The sequence below is a fragment of the Balaenoptera borealis genome (assembly GCF_965194805.1).
Source record: "Balaenoptera borealis genome assembly, chromosome: 13".
Lineage (NCBI taxonomy): Eukaryota > Metazoa > Chordata > Mammalia > Artiodactyla > Balaenopteridae > Balaenoptera > Balaenoptera borealis.
Genome location: NC_138870.1, coordinates 10838567 through 10856332, shown reverse-complemented (window position 1 = coordinate 10856332; position 17766 = coordinate 10838567). Strand labels below are relative to the sequence as shown.

Here is a 17766-nt window from a genome sequence, read left to right as displayed (position 1 = left end):
CCGCTGCTAGTAAGCCCTGCCTGCTGAATGATCGGGTCCTTTGCTAGGATGTATATGTGGGGAGGTGGAAAGAATAGAGAGAAGGACCAAAGTGTGGATGCAATTTCTCCTCTGAACCCAGGCAAACAGTGGGTTGAGATGGGAGGTGGCTTCTCCAAGAGGACACTTTAAAAAGCAAGAGGGGAGGTACCATCATGAATGTATTTCCCTGTTTATAGAGTCATTTTTCCTGGGCCAAACTTTGAAAGCACTCATCTCTTGGAGCCTGTCATTCAGCATATTTCCAAGGCACTGGATGTCTATCATGTTTAATCCTGATGGAAACTCTCTGATATGCATTATTAGCTCCAGTTTCTGATCTGGAAACTGAAGCTCAGAGTAACTAATCTGCCCCAAGTCACACACAGCAAATAAAGCCAGGATCTGAATCCAGGTCTTTCTGATTCTGTGCTCTTTCCACTGTGTCACAAAGTAAAGTTCTTTCCTCTACATTCTTCAAAAAAAACAAATGTTTTTGGATATTAGGGTAATACAAATACAGTTCTAGAAACTTTGGAAAATATAAAGAAATATAAAAGTGTAATGAAAATAAAAATCAGTCATGGTCTGGCCACCTAGAAACAACTTATTTTAAAATGTTTTCTTAGTCTTTTTCAATGAAAGTAAACATTTGTTAAACACTAGCTTTTTTCCAGACATTGTTCTTAGCTCCTGTCTGTGTCATTTATTTTATTCTCACAACAAGTCAAGAAGGTGGATACTGTTTTTATCCTAATTTTACTGGTAAAGACACTCAATAAGCACATAGATGTATAGTAACTTATATAGGTTAACAGGTGATTTGAAACCCAGGCAGGTTGGCTTGCGAGCAGGGTTTCTCAGTCTCAGCACTATTGGCCTCTTGGGTCAGATAATTCTCTGCTGGGGGTCGGGGGGAGGCTGTCCTCTTCATTGTGGAATGTTTAGCAGCATCCCTGGCCTCTACCTACCAGACGTCAACACTTTCCTCCCCGAGTTGTGACAACCAAGAATGTCTCCTGATAGTGCCACATGTCCCCTGGGAGGCAAAATGACCTCTGAACCACTAGTCTAAGAGCCCGTGCTGTCAACCATGCATTATGGTTGAGATAACGTAGCCTCTTCACATTTTAAATGTGTTCAGAGTTATTTTCTTCTACATCTAAAGAAGGGACTATACACCTTTGAATTTGGAGGCAGGCTATGAAAACTCCCTGGGATGTCAGTGGCTTTAAAGAGCATAGGTAGGAAATTAATTATTTCCAGGTAAATGCTAGACTTTTGTAACAGGTTTGTCATGTCCCACCGTTGCCCAGTGTGGAGAATAGCCATGTTTCTCTCTCTTATTACCTTTTCCCTGGTTCTATGTGTCAGGCACCCTTAGCCTTCAAGAATTCAGATTTCAGGTGTACACTGATGGTATAGCAGGGCAGTGCTTATCAACCAAAGTGTCAGAATATGTCCCAAACAAAAAATGTCTGTTGCAAATAATTTCTAGCTAATAAAATACCAAAGTTTGCCGGTGATTCATTTTTTAAAAAAACTAATTAGAATAAATGTAAGGATATCTACATAATTATTTTCTTTTCAACATGACTTCTTAGGTTGAAGATTGTAGGCTGAGCTCCTGGTGTTGCACGTAATTCTGGTTGTGTCCGTAGGAGTGTATCACATGTATGGACACATTTGTCACATCTGCCTCTGAAGAAGAGGTTGAAAATTGCTGGTGTTGGTGATTTTGGTCAATCATTGCTGATATGCAGAGAGGATTAAAATAAGCACTGAGAAGTGATAGCAGTAGCATTTTAACTTACAAAATGTCTAAAAATATATGCCACTAAAAAATATATTAACCATGTGAAACATATGCAAATACATGTTCAGCCATATTTTCAGTCACATCTGACCACATATATAGTTGCATAATTTGCCCATGAAAAATACATGTTACTGCAAATTCAAATCTAACTTCTGCTCCATGAACTTGAAGGTTGCTTTCTTGGAAAGCCCTGATTGAAGACAGTGGTGCAGATCAAAATTTCCCCAGAGTGTTGATGTGAACTTGATGCGAGACAGAATGTAAATGCTTTTGAAAAACGGAAGTTCTTAGTAACTCCCTGTTCGGTGCTTACACTCGGTTCTTAACGAATCCTTCACCTTCTTTTCAAATAGCTATAAATCATATCTACTGTACAGCTCTTTGCTTTGAGTGTAATGAGTCTGGTCTTTGCCTCCCCCACCCCTTTCCTATTTCAGTCGTACAACTAAAGATGTTGATACTGAAATCAGACATTGGACATAAAACTGAACATTTCCCTCCCAAACTTGGACTCAATGAGCACACGGCAACTATTCAAAAAATGTTTGTTGTAATAAATTAAATTGAATTTGGCGAGCTGCAAATTCTGGGGCCAAATTGTTTTCTTCAAAATTTGAAAGATCCCTTACTAGGAGGAGAGGTGTGGAAAGTTGGTCGAGGACAGTCAGGGGTTCTAGCAAGTGTTTCTCCCTGCTGAGAAGTTTGGTGTTACATGGGATGGGAAGCAAACACAGGTGGCAGGTCTTCTTAGACCAGACCACTTCTTGCAAGGAATCTTCAGTAAGAGATTATTGGCACATCCAGGATAATTAGTGAGGAGGGCTTGGCTGGTACAGTGCATCTCTCCTTTGGAGACCCAGGACTACCAATCTTGGACAGCAGAGGCTCAAGAACTGGGCCCCAGCAGCCCTAAACAGCTTCCGTGTCCTCCCATCACAATGCACTTTCAGGATGCACTCTCCGCCAGGTGAAAGTGGTGGATTAAAAGTTAAATGAAAGTGTGTTGCTCGTCACAATGTCTACCTATCAGTTGTAATTCATAGAGCAAAAATGACCCTAGAAATCATCTAGACCAACTCATTCATGTTGCAGACATGGAAATAGAGATTCAGGGAGATTAATTTACTTAAGGTCCTTACACTGATGTAAAAATAAGACCTGGGCCTCTTGACTTGCTGTTCAGTGCTTATAATCAGAATTACAACTTAGGTTTCTTAGTCTCCAGTCTAGCATTTAAGGTGAAGTAAGCTTTTGGGGGTTTCTAATATTCTAGATGATGGTGGGGTAGTGGAAAGTGATAGAATGGCTGGTATGAGTTTCAGTTTTCACACTCAGTTATATAACAGATGCTACACTGAATTAGTTTCTATTGCTCCTGTCACAAATTAACACAAACTTAGTGGCTTACAATAACGGCCATTTATTACATCACAGTTCTGCAGGTCAGGAGTGCGTGGGCTTGGCCAGTTTCTCTGTTTAGAGTCTCACAAGGCTTCAAGGTGTTGGCAGGACCATGCTCCTTTTTAGAGGCTCCAGGGACGATTCCCCTTCCAAGCTCATTTCGGTGGCTGGCAGAATCCAGTGCCTCGTGCTTTAGGACCAAGGTCACGTTTCTTTGATGGCTCTCCGTTGTGGGCCACCGGTAACTCCCAGAGGCCTCTCCCTGGTTCTTGCATGTGGGCCCCGGCATCTCAGAGCCAGAACAGCATGTTGATTCCTTCTCACGCTTGGAATCTCTCTCTGGCTTCTGCCGCATCTCTCTGCTACTAGCCGAGAAAGTTCTCTCTTTGTAAGGGCTCATTAGTTTGGGTCCCCCTGGATAATCCAGGATCATCTTCCCATTTTAAGTTTCATAACCTTAATTGTATATGCCGAGTCCCTTTTACTATGTAATGTAACATATTCACAGGTTCCAGGATTGGGGCATGGGCATCTTTGGGGGGCCATTCTGCCTACTTCACACATTATTTCCTTTAAATAATAGCGAGGCTCCATCCTACCAGGATAATGGGAAGTTGGTGACAGACACTCCTGGGACTGTCTTCCTCTTTCTAGGCCCTGGGGCTCTTACACACAGCACAACGTGTAGGGCGGTCCCTCTAGGCCTGGATCTCCTCTGATTGTAGCAGAGATGTAATTATGGCCTGAGCTGGTGTGTGTCCTTGAAGGCTGACGGACCTGCTGCTTCGGGACACCTCCACCCCCGCCCTGCAGCAGTGGCCTCTTCTCCAGCTGGGGAGCTCTATTCCTTGGACATGCCTCCAGCACCACCGGTCCCTTACCTGGAGCACAGCGTGAAAGTGAGGCAAGGGTCCCAGGCCTACCTTTTCTTTTTAACTGCTTTATTTACATACCATTAAATTCACTCACTTTAAGGGTACAAGTCAGTGACTTTTGTTCCATTTACAGAGTTGTACAACCATCACATAATCCAATTTCAGAACATTTTCATCATCCTCAAAAGCTCCCTTGTGCTTGTCCAGGACTCCCCTTTGCAGGGCTCCAGGGGGGCACAGCCACATTCCTGGCTCAGAGGTCCTTGTTTCTCCCTCCTCCCCTCTGCAGAAATCCCCCCAGAGAACTCAGCTTCCAGAAGACAAGAGCCAAGGAAACAGGTTTGTCTCAGGCCCGGTGAGACAACTCTCCTCTAAGACAAGGCAGTACTTTGGGCCTGGGTTCATCCTCCGAAGGGGATAGGAGAACAGTCCTAGCAAGGAGCACAGCGCACGCACATCAGTATCTCAACAGCGTATCCTGTCTCTGTACCAGGCGGTGGAGTCTCCCAACTGCAGTTATCGGTGGGCAGCCACTGACCCCATGCAGCAGTGACCTGCAGGGCAGTGAGCCAGACCTCCTCTCCTCCCCCCTTTCTTCCTCTCTCAGCAGAAAGAAGGTGTTCTTTGCTCACAGCTGAAATGACCTGATGGGCACACAGTGCGCAGTGGGGAGGGAGAATAGGGGAGCCAATCTGTGGCACAAGAGTGAAAGGAATTTCCCAGAGGCACTTTGTCCCTCCAGGCCCCACCTCGCTTTCTCTCTTCCCTACCCCCATGTGATAGGTTCTTTTCACTGCAAAGAATTCTGAGCCAACTTAAGCACAACAGCCTATCACAAGAGCAGTCCTAAGGCCAGGCCTCAAGGAGCCTGAAACATTGTTCAGGATCTGGAAGGAGGCTGGGGATCCGGGGCAGCGTGGTGACCAGATTTCCTTGTCCTGCCGTCTGTCTGCAGCAGGAGTCCTGGCGAGTCTACCGTAGGTGACCCTGTTCTCTGTCCCTGCTTCTCCTGCCTCCATGGCTTCCAGAACCTCCCAGCCCAAGAGAGGGGCCTCCTGCCAAGCTCTCTTATAACACTTCTTTTGTAGAACTTATTACAACTTACTGTCTTTATTTGTGCTTATTTCTTACTCTTCTCTCCACTCCTCCACAACTAATTAGACTGTGACCTTCATAAGGGTAGGGACAGTTTTGTTTGCCATTGTATATCCAGTTCTTAGCACAGTACGTTCTGGCACGTAGTATGATCTTAAAATATGTTTATGGAATGATGAATGAATTAATAAAAATGGGCAAAGAATCTGAAGAGACGTTTCTCCAAACTTATATATTCAGGGGCGAACTGGGTAGCTCTGCTTGGATATCTAATAGGAATTTAACTCAGCCAAAATAGAATTGTTGATTTCCAGCTCCCCAGACTTTTTCTTGCCCCATCTCAGACCCTCAAACCTAGGAGTCATCCCCATCCCCTAACATCAGCAAATCTTGGTGGCTCTGTCGTCTCCTAAATATTTTCAATGTCTATCTACTTTTTTTCCACCTACACTGCTACTGCCCTGGTCCGAGCCACCATCATCATGTACCTAGGTTACTGTAAGAGCCTCTTAGCTGGTCTCCCTTCTTCTACTCTCCGCCACCTACACAGCAACTAAAGTTGTATTTTTAAAGCACAAATCAGGTCATGCTCATATCCCTCTGTTGCTTAAAACCTGCAATGGATTTCACTGCAATAAGACTAACGCCGGTGCCCTGCAGTGCCATATGTGATCTGACCCCTGCCTACGTTTCTGATTATCTCATTTTCTTCCACATTCATATGCTCCAGCCACGTAACAAGCTCGTTCCTGCCCCAGGACCTTTGCACTCATTGTTCCTTCTGCCTAGAATGCTATTCTAATTTCCACATGGCTGGCTTCCTGTCATTGGGGTTTCAGCTCTAGTGTCACTTCTTCAGAGAATCCTTCTCTGGTGACTGTATCTGAAATAAGACCCTGTATCTGTCAGGATGCATTTAGAGGCAAATAACTGAAAACTCAAAAAGGGCTTAAGCCATAAAGGAACCTACTACTTATTTAACAAGTAGTCTGGAGGCAGGTGTCCTAGCAGTACCACAGTGTCAGGGCACTGCATGATATCTTTGTGAGTCTTAGGACCTCCCTTGACCTCATAACATCCCACCCAGTGCCCTGACATCATCACGTGACAGTTTTCAAAGGCAGGAGGTGAGGGGCAGCCAGGTCCATAAGAGAGAACACTCCCCACACGCACTTTTCCTTTTATTAAGAAAGATTTTTCCCAAGAGCCTTCCAGCACCCTGCCAGGAGGCCTTCTCTTGTCTCAGTAGCCAGAAGCAGGTGATGTTGATGTGACCACCCCTAGCTGCAAGGAATGCTGGGAAGTGATTATCTTTCCTTTTCAGCCTCAGGAGAGAGGAAGGCAAGGAAGGAGTTGGGAATGGCCATTGGGTAACCAACCAACCATCTGCCCTCCATTTCCCATCCATTTTGGTTCCCCATTCTGCTTTATTTTTCTCCATAGCAGTAACTATTTCTTTATTAATTGTGTAATTTTTCTTATTTAGCTGTGTAATACTGTTTCTCCCACTAGAGGAAAGCTCCATAAAAGCAGAGACCTTGTCTGTCTAGTTAACTTCTGTATCCCCAACGTTTAGCACAATCCTGGCTCATACTAAGTGTTAAAAATTTGGATATTTTGTGTGATTGAGGACTACTTTGCATATACCATCATAACAAATTAGTCATTTCTTACGGTGAGGTTTCTTGGTGTTTCTTTTTCTTTTTCTTTCCCATTTTATCTGACCACTGACTTTGTGAGAACAGTAGGGAGGGAAGTTCTGTGTTATTAAACCATTCCACACAGAACCCTACTAAGTGGCAGTTAGGGTGGGAAATACTGGATAGTGTCCTTTATACATTCCCCCAAAGAGGAGCCAGTATGACCTAACATTTTCTCCTGCAACTTGGTTTGCAGAGAATTTGGGGAGAATTGCAGCTCGTGGTCAACATAAACCTCCACATGGGGTGAAGCTCAGGCTCCTTTCTGAGATCATAGATCTCAGAGATAGACGGGGTCTCAGAGGTCACTGCTCTACTGATAATATGTAAAAAAATTTACTCTTTAAGTAGTGGTTACATTTTAAATGGAACTTTGGTGCTCACTTCGGCAGCATATATACTAAAATGGGACTTTGACTTTAAAAGAATGATGCTCTGATGGTGATAGAAGCCTTCCTGGTTTCTGGAAATCACGCCAAGGATGCTGACTTTGTTTATTTCTAATATTTTAGAATTCATGTAAAGAACAAAGAAAGGTAAAGGTGATAGAAGAGGAATAGTTCCTTAAATCTAGATATCTAGAGTTTCTCACCGAGAAATGTCATTATGGGTTATTTTGTGATGTTAGAAGAGGCTGTTCTGAAAATCCTTCTCTGTTCAAAAAATCATGTTCTCCTTGAAAGCATAACCAATATTCAAACAAAAAGAAAACGTGCCAAGTCTGATCTCAGGAAACTGCTTGATCCCAGTTGGGAAACAGATTGAAAGGCGTAGACCTGGAAATATTACGGAGGAATATTTATATATCTTATATAACAGGAGGAAAGGGAAAAGGACATTAGGGAAAATTCCAGGCTTATAAGTCGTGATGCTAGTGGTCTCAGATGGTGGAGAAGAAACTTGGTTTTCACTGAAAGTATGAGGTTCTTTTGCAATTATTCAAAATTATCTAAAGGAAATAATTTAAGCAGGATAGACTCTATATGCTTTTGAGAAACACATAGTCAATCCAGTTATATTACATCTTTTGGTTTAGGGTATAGAAAAAGGTTTTATCTGGCTAACATGTCACTAAAAAATCATCCCCATCTTGGAGAAAGGTTATGTTTATTTATTTGGACCCCAATGACTTTCCCCTTAAAAACAATGTTGTGAATGATGATTAGGTACCCAGGCCCCTTCACAAAAGCCATTCATCCTTAACAATGCTAAATTATGTGACTAATGTTAGTGCTATCACTATAGTATGTGATGTGGTTACTAAACTTTGCTTGTCATATGGCTTAGAAGACTTTTATGGGCTGACAGTAGTAAGAGTGCTAATTTTTTCAGCACTCGCTATGTGCCAGACACCAAGCTAGGTGTGTTTTAGAACTACAGTAGGATAACACTTATTGAGTGTTTTTCTCATACCAGACAGATTGACTTGTAATAACTCATTTAACTCCTGTGCATCTGTTATCTCATTTAATCCTCATAATAATCAAATGAGATAGGGACTAATTGTCCCCATTTTACAGATGAGAACACTGGAATCAAGCGGGTTAGATAACTTGTTTTGGGTCACACAACTAGTTAGTGAGTGACAGAGGAAGGACGCATACTTCAGCTGTCTGCTTCAAAGCCTGCACACATAACCACTTTGCAATATTGCTGTATTGTGAGATGAAAAATAAATGTTTTTCAGCAGAAGATTATGTTCTGGGTGTGTAGGTTTGTCAGATTTAGCTAATAAAAATACAGGACACCAGTTAAATATTGTAGGGGATATTACATGGGACATACTTATGCTAAAAAATTATGTGTTATTTATCTGAAATTCACATTTAACTGGGCATCCTGTGTTTTATCTGGCAGCCCCATCTGGGTGGCACATTATGAGAACGTGTCTCTGTCTCTCTGGTTTTCCTGTTCCCCACCACAGTCATGCTGGTGGCTACCTGGGCCTTAACATGGTTCTGTAAAGCACATAGCTCAGTGTCCACACCAGAGCCATAGCTCAGAGCCGGAAAGCAAGATAGGAACTCAGCAAGCTTCTGAAGAGCCTATGGGACCTCCTTAGCCATTTGTAAATTCAGGGATGTGTGTAAGTTCAGGACTTTGGGATAGGTTGCCCTGTAAACTCTGCCCTACTGGAAGCGGTGGGCTGGTCAACGTTTAACAACTGGCTCTTCAGGGAAAAAACCTATTTGTGATGTTTGTCCGTTTCATGGTGTGAATATTCCTACCATGGCTGATTCATGATACCAACATGATGTCACTGAACTTGGAGTTGGGAAGGAATGTGCACAGCTGGCTCTGAGGAGCCCCATGCAAGCCAGTCCCAGTCTACCTCTGTTTCATTCTTATTTCATATATAGGTAAATCAAGCCTACATAACAGTGAAAGATTTAAGGAAAATATCTACCAGCATTATATTTCCTAAATTACAACAATTAAAATTTAAAAGAGAATTTCCTACTCAGGGAAATACTATTGATCAAACTTTTTCTGCCCTTTAATCAAACTGAAGTCTAGAGTTCTGCTTTCATTCCACATTTAATTAATTAATTAATTTTTGGCTGTGTTGGGTCTTCGTTTCTGTGCGAGGGCTTTCTCTAGTTGTGGCAAGCGGGGGCCTCTCTTCATCGCGGTGCGCGGGCCTCTCACTATCGCGGCCTCTCTTATTGAGGAGCACAGGCTCCAGACGCGCAGGCTCAGTAGTTGTGGCTCACGGGCCTAGTTGCTCCGCTGCATGTGGGATCTTCCCAGACCAGGGCTCGAACCCGTGTCTCCTGCACTGGCAGGCAGATTCTCAACCACTGCGCCACCAGGGAAGCCCCTCATTCTGCATTTAAAAGGCAACAAGTTAATCATCTGCGATAATGAATTTCCAATATTCTCACATTCTTTATTCTGAAGAAAGGCTGTATTTCTAGACCAACATTTCTACTGCACTTTTGATGCTAAGCCTCTGTGCAGTATATAGTGGGAGTGATTTTTTTCCCCCAAATGTTCACTGTGTCACATATTTCTCAGCTAGCATATTGAACAGATGTATCTGTGGGTAGCAAGAGGCTGTGGGGGAATAACTTTATATTCCTATGTTTGATTGAGAAGTCCATGTACAGCCAGTTTGACTGTCTGAATTCACATCCAGCCCACTGTGGCTTTCCAACAGTATGACCCTGGGGAAGAACTTCAGTTTTTCTCAATTGTAAAACAGGGCTAATCATGTTACCTACCTCGAAGGGCTACGCATATGAAGTACCAGACACGTAATAAGCACAAAATAAATACTAACTCTTGGTAGTAGTAATGTTATAAATACTGTCATCATTGTAATTAATCTCACTGCTCATTAGTAAACAGCCAATGTATCTGCTTAGGTGCAGCAGATACTTTCCATTCTACAGAAAATGTTTCCGTTCATTTTTTTTTTTCCAACCAAATCATATAAATATTCAACATTATAAAATTCTAATTTGCCATTAAATTTTTAAACAAATGTCAGAAAAAAATGGTCTTCCTATATTATGAGAACATCTGTGGATCTTTATAATTTCAGGAGGGAAAAAGAAATCCGTTGTTAGGGTTTTTTGAGTCTAGAAGAAACCTAACCAGCAAGGATATGCTTATCCAGGAATAGCCGCTGGCAAACTGTGAAGTAAACACAGTTTCTCATCTGTGCCCCTCTGTTCCTCTTTGTGGTCCTCTCATTAGTTTCTAATCATTCATACATTCAGCCATCCATCAAAATACGATTTTCAAAAAGTTAAAATCATGACTGTCATTCATCATGACTCTCATTCAAATATAGAATGAACACCATGTCAAAGATTTATTAACTTATTACTGAAGGAACTGATGAGCTAATAAGGTTGCTTCCAAGAGCATTTGAATAAATGGATATTTATAGGGTTTTTTGTCGTTGCTGTTGTTTGTTTCCTTAAATAATGTGAGCATAAGATTGCTAGGAGGCACAGAGCTGGTTACTGCCCTACAGGGCAATAAGTCTATAACCTTTGGGGTTATTTTTTCTACTAGACAGAAATTTGCATGTTAGCGTGTAATGTCTGGGTGCTAGTCATATAGTAATAGCAAAATCAAGCACAGATACATTCTTCCAGAGAATTAAATGATCCTTGGGGAAGCCCATTTAACAATGTCGTAGCATGACATTAAAATGTTATGCTATGGGGACCTCCCTGGCGGTCCAGTGGTTAAGACTCCACGCTTCCAATGCAGGGGCTTGGGTTCGATCCCTGGACAGGGTGCAGCCAAAAAAAAAAACTTATGCTATGCTCTCTGTGCCTTATTTTCAAGTATTGGATGATTTTTCTTAACACCTCTATCCATTTATGTATTCAGTAAACCTTTATTAATATCTGTATGCCCCAGGGATATAAGGACACAGTCACTGTCTTTAAGGAACTCATAATGCAGCAGGGGAGACAACGTTCAAAATAAAAATTACAGTATAAAATGATAGACATATCATCTTATATATAGACCCAGACCTCTGTAATGATGGGACTCTCCAGGGTCCCATTATTTCAGAGGTCCCCCAGTCCGTAGCTCTACACCATGTCAACCCATCCACCATTTTCCCCACCTATATATTAAAACCCATCTCTTAGAGCCCAATAGATGAATAATTCCTCTCTTAGATAATATATAGATAGAGATATATTTTAAAATAGGGGCCCTCAATATCAACCCAATGGAGTGTGTCATGTGGCAGTCTCCGAGTTGGTTGGGAACAGACAGGTTGAGCAGGAAAGAGGTGAAGAAGTCTTTCTTGTTGCTGCTATAATTACTGAATATGGATGACCCAGACATAATTATGAATTCCGCAGCCCTTGTATTTCAGAAACACCCCCTTGAAGATGTATTTATTTCCAAATTAATGGAGCAGGGGAGACCTTTCTGAACTTTTACTTTGGGACCCTAGAATTTAGTTGTAATATGGCAGACCATGTTTTCTGGGAGGGGGTGCAGGAGGCTGTCTGAGGTCACCTAAACTACCTTGACTGTCCCTTACATGAGAGTTGACCTGGGTGACTTCAGTGTCACCTGCCCTGCTCAGCTCTGGAGCCACGTTTTCCCCTGCCTCCGTGGTCACCAGCGTTTCGGCTCTCTGAGAACACACGGTGATTTTCTGTCTCTGCATTTAATGCTCCTAGCAGAGCCACCTAGAGTAGGAGGCCTGTATTTCAGTTCTCTGTACTTATGGAGTCAATTCAGTAAATAGCCAACGAGCGATTATTAACGTAAAGAACTTCAGTGGAAGCTGTAGAGCACGGACAAAGAATAATGCCCTTTTCCCAGGACCCCATAGTTAATGAGAGAAGACAGAAACATGGAAGCCATTCTAAAGCAGTGATTGTTAGTCTGGGCTGCACGTTGGGATCACCTGGGGAACTCTGAAACATCCCGATGCCCAGGCTGCACTCCAGAGCAGTTAAATCAGAATCCCTGAGGGTAGGACCCGGGCATCAGTATGTTTTTTTAAAGCTCCCTGGGAGAGTTCAGTGTGTCGCTAAGCTAGAGAACCATGGCTCTAAAGCAAAACAAACTGGGAAAAGGAGTAACAACATGCTCTCTGAACAAGGAATCCACAGCCATTCTGTATATTCTTATCCACTGTGTGACCACATTTCAGCCCATGAATGTGGAAAATGTAACCTCTCATTATAACCATGGGGAAAATGTAGGTCAGTTTGCTTGTAGGGCGTTTAGAGACTGTATAGTCTGGGAGGTATGGTCTGCAGAAGACTATACCTCTAAGGGGAAAAGGGCCCAGAAAAGATCAGCCCTAGAAGGATGACCCCCAAATCATTCCACATGCTTTCTCCCTCCCTTGGAATGTTTGGGGCTTTTTAAAAAAACCCCTTGTGTTCCTGAAGAAGGGACCTTCATCCTCCAGGTCCCCGGCTTACACCTCACCTCCTTTGTGAAGCCTTTCCTTTCCTTCCCCCTATCCCAAGAAAAATCGGGTCCCTATATTTCTCTGTCACTTAGCTCCTTATCTACTAATTATAATTATTATAGAATTTAGTTATACTATGGCAGACAGCTCATTTATACATTTACCCTTTTATGAGCCTTACTTTTCGTTGTTCTCCTAGTACCTAGCATAGTTTCTTGGTGTATTGAATGAGTAAACAGAGCCGCAGCACTTTTAGGTCCAGTCAGAGAAGTCGTGCCATCAGTCAGGGGAGACCTAGACTCGAGAACTTCTCAGGCTCCCTCGTCCCATTTCTGAGCAGCGGGGTCCTGCGCTTCCAGGCGGGAATGTGTGGGGCCGGGGCGGGGCGTCAGGGAAATTGGTGGACACACTAGTTGATGTAAAGCAGCTGGAGGAGAGGATGGGCGAAGGTCTCGCAGCGCTTTGGTGGTAGTGGTGATCTTGAGTTTCATCGGCAGAGTTTTGCTGTGAGAGGAAGAAGGAAACAGAAGGAAGTTCACAGGTTTCAAAGTGTGTGTGGAGCTATGGGAAAGTGCCTGTGCTACCAGCTCCTGTTGTATTTAGGCCACAGGCATCCCCCAAGAGTTTAGAACAGCTCTTTCTGTCTGGGAAAATAGGTCGTCTGTTTTATTTTTAAACTTTAAATCTTTTTAAAAAATTGTAGGGTTTTTTTTTTTTTGGTTTTGGGGTGTTTTTTTTTGTGGAATTTTGTAGGTTTTACACAAATAAAGGTGAAAAGATTATTTCAATTTTGTAAGGATAACAGTCATGCATTCCAGATTTTCTAGGACAGTGCTAATTTTAGATCTTACGTCCTGTCTTCAGACCGTGTATCCTAATTTTTTATATGGAAAATATGGTAGCTAGTCTTACAGTTTACTATCAACCAGTCAGCCATGCTTAAAGGTCTTTTAGTTATTAAAATGGCTAATTACCTTACATTTCTCTTTGAGAAATTAAGTAGGGCTGTTTCATGGACAAAAAAAAAGCCTTGAAGGGAACCTGGACCTGGCCTTTAGTGCATTGCCCTGAGCCCCAGACTTTTGTTGAATGTGGTTTCTTGGTGAGGACAGTATCTATTAACACCCTCTCCCTACCACAAGTCATTGGGAAAACCCTTCAAGGAAAAATGGGTCATTAAGAACTGTTCTTTCATATAGAACTGTTCTTTCATCTCACCTCTAAACCCCAGAAACGTTCCTCTGTGAGGTGTAGTGACAGGAGCCCCGGAGAGGGACGGAAGCCCTGCTGAGCCTTTGCTGGTGTGCCCTCCCCTGCGCCACCGGCCAGGTGGAATCGCTGTGGTTATTATGGATTCAGCCGCTGTGCTTTCTCTTTCTGCTTAATAGATTCAGACCAAATTAAACCCTAATGATCGGACTGCAAGCAGTCACCTCAATTTTAATTGAATGGCCCACAATGATACAGGCTTTTTCCCTATTAAAAAGTATACCTTTTTTTTTTTCCCTCACTGAATAGTAGGGAAAAAAGAGTTAAAATAAAGGCTGGGTGAAGTTAGAGTTGGTTGCTTATAATCATCTGAATGCCATAAGGTTTCTAGTAACCTGGTTACACATTCATTAGGGGACATCTTGTATATTCCTCAGTCAGGGTCGTTTTGTGAAACACTAACAACAGAATAGCATCAAAATATGTCACTGATAGGTGGCCTATCATCTTTCGGAAAAAAAAACAGGCTATGTTTATGTGTCATTAAATGAGCTACTTCTGGCTCATGTGAAAGTGTTATGTTTGCTCCATGTGCTGCCATAATGCTTTTGTAATGGAAATTCTACAATAAGTAAGGACAAGGTCGTTCCCAGTAGCCAGTCAGTCTGTATTCACAGATTTCTGTTCGCTTTTTCCATAGCTGACGCCTGTGTGTTTCCATCTGCCCGTTTTCCTCCCTTGCAGCCTCGTTACTTTAGTGTTACGACATTCAGGAACTTCTCACGTACCTCCCAGGATTCCAGCAGCACTTCATTTGGGGGTAACGCCCTAACCATGAGCCAGATTTGAGCTCTCTAACCCTCCGTGATCCCCAGCGTATGAAGGGAACAAGGTTCAGCGTAGGAGTGGGGTTTGCTGTGAGTTCCACCGCATTTGACTAAAGGTCAGGAGAGGGGGAGGCCAGGGAAAGCCTGAGCTGGGATCAGCTGAAACCGCCCTAAAATGAAAGAGAAACGGGGCCAGAGCTTTTTCTGGGTAGTAGTCGTGTTTTCCTGCCAACACACAAGTCCTACTCATTGACAGATGACAACCGATCTAAGCGTCAAATAAGATTGTTAGTCTTAGGAATCAATCCGTGTAACACCGTTTTAACAGGAGGCCTCATTCTTCTTTTCTTATCCAGAACTAAGAGGGAAAAAATGAATATGGTTTTTGCTCACAGAATGGATAACAGCAAGCCGCCTTTGGTTGTTCCTACACTTCTGGTGCCCCTCCAAAACCACAGCTGCACAGAAACGGCCTCCCCTCTGCTGAGCCGAGACCTGACGGAGCTCTACGAGGAGCACGGCTGGAGGAGCAACGGAACAGACGTGCGCGACAGACCGAACCCCGGGGAAGTGGCCACAGCCAGCATTTTCTTTGGGGCCCTGTGGTTGTTTTCTATCTTTGGCAATTCCCTGGTGTGTTTGGTCATCCACCGGAGCAGGAGGACTCAGTCCACCACCAACTACTTCGTGGTGTCCCTGGCGTGTGCCGACCTGCTCATCAGCGTGGCCGGCATGCCTTTCGTCCTGCTGCAGTTCACCACCGGCCGGTGGGCCCTGGGCAGCGCCACGTGCAAGGCCGTGCGCTACTTTCAGTATCTCACCCCGGGCGTCCAGGTCTACGTTCTCCTCTCCATCTGCATAGACCGGTTCTACACCATCGTCTACCCTCTGAGCTTCAAGGTGTCCAGAGAAAAAGCCAAGAAGATGATTGCAGCGTCCTGGATCTTTGAGGCGGCCTTTGTGACCCCCGTGTTCTTTTTCTATGGCTCCAACTGGGACAGTCATTGTAACTATTTCCTCCCCTCCTCTTGGGAAGGAACTGCCTATACCGTCATCCATTTCTTGGTGAGCTTTGTGATTCCATCCGTCCTCATAATCTTATTTTACCAGAAGGTCATAAAATACATTTGGAGAATCGGCACCGATGGTCGAACAGTGAGGCGGACGATGAACATCGTCCCGAGGACAAAAGTGAAAACTATCAAGATGTTCCTCATTTTAAATCTTCTGTTTTTGCTCTCCTGGCTGCCCTTTCATGTTGCTCAGCTGTGGCACCCCCATGAACGAGACTATAAGAAAAGTTCCCTTGTTTTTACAGCTATCACATGGATATCCTTTAGTTCCTCAGCCTCTAAACCTACTCTGTATTCCATTTATAATGCCAATTTTAGGAGAGGAATGAAAGAGACTTTCTGCATGTCCTCGATGAAGTGTTACCGAAGCAATGCCTACACTATCACAACCAGTTCAAGGATGGCCAAAAAAAACTATGTCGGCGTCTCAGAAATCCTCCCCACGGCCAAAGCTGTAGCCAAAGACTCAAGCTATGGTTCATTTGACAGGGAAGCCAAGGAAAAAAAGCTTGCTTGGCCCATTAATTCAAATCCGCCCAATACTTTTGTCTGATTTCTCAGAATTCTTTCAATTACTGTTATGTACCAGAGATTAAAACGTTTAACTGTAAAAACAGAAGCTATTTATATATATTTTTCGATCAACTTTCTGAGGGAAATGTTTGATTTTGTAAAATGCACTCACTATTGATTTTAGTTTTCGTGTTTTTTATTTTAGTTGCTTTTTGTTTTCGAGGAAGCTTTCACCTTGAGCTTATGGTCAACAGTCCCTTTACTATATTAGTTACATGCATTAAAAAAAAGAATGCTTTCCTACTTTTTATTTACCATTAGGTCCAAAAAGCATAAGCCATATACACAGTCTTTGATTAATGATTCAACCTGGTTTTATTGTTTCCTTTTTCTCCTCCCTACTGAAATTTTGTTAACTATGGGCTTCTGTTCCAAATGAAATCTCCTGTGTGACACATTTCAGAGACTTGAATTTCTCTACTAAGCAACATTTAGAAAGTGTTAATATTGTATATGTTTTTACATTACCTTCTGTCCGGATCTGTTCTGGAGAGCACTCCATATATTGGAATATACTGGAACTTGCTGGGTAGTCTTCTGTGATCGAATTATAATCAGGATTCTTAGGGAAAGAAAGCTTATAGAGTTGCCTAATTTTGGTCTCTGTCTCTTTTTCTCTCTCTCTTTCATTCTCCCTTAACCTAACCAGCTGATGATGCCTTGAAACATTTGAAGCGGCCGTGCTGTTTTCCTCACATCTGTGTCCCATCTAGGCTGTGTCCAGGATGTTTACGTCTCTTCTGAGTTAAACTCAAGAAAATGAGCAGGGACCCTGGCTGGGCAAGACCAGAAAATGCCAAAGGGAGAAGTGCAGATGGGATCTCCCTGCGCTCTGCAGTTCAGGCAGACACCTTTGGCTGCCCGACGCTGCCCCTATACCCTAGGACAGCAAGGGCAAGGAGCACTTTCTTCTTTCTCCTGGACACTCAGACATGAGGCCGTTTCTCCAGCCAGCACTTCCTGCCCCTCCTCTCTCTCCAGGATGTATCGTCGTACCCTCACCAAGCTCAGACTCTTCTTTGGCTGTGGTAACTCGAGATTTTCTTCTCTGGTTGCCAGGTCTCCGTTATTTCAAATCTAGGACTAGCACATTTTAAAGATGTACTTATTCAAACAATAACGGGTTTACAGACAAGACTGGTGTGCATTTTCACACCCTAGTTAACAAGAATTGCAAATAATAATATCAGTCGTTCAGTGATTTTACCTGTATTATCTCACTTTATCCTCTCAAGTATTCTGTGATGTTCATATTATCATCTCTA

The 17766-nt window shown here is 43.1% G+C and overlaps 1 protein-coding gene across 3 annotated transcripts in view; it reads left to right on the top strand.

Annotated features, from left to right (window-relative positions):
* GPR19 (G protein-coupled receptor 19) overlaps positions 1-17095 on the top strand; it is a 33245-nt gene extending 16150 nt beyond the window's left edge. For all 3 annotated transcript variants that reach the window (XM_082348856.1, XM_082348857.1, XM_082348858.1), the window contains one exon: positions 15212-17095. In XM_082348856.1, coding sequence (XP_082204982.1) covers positions 15212-16481 — 1270 coding nt within the window. In that variant the 3' untranslated portion in view covers positions 16482-17095. The remainder of the gene's footprint in view (positions 1-15211) is intronic.
* Positions 17096-17766: the final 671 nt, after the last annotated feature.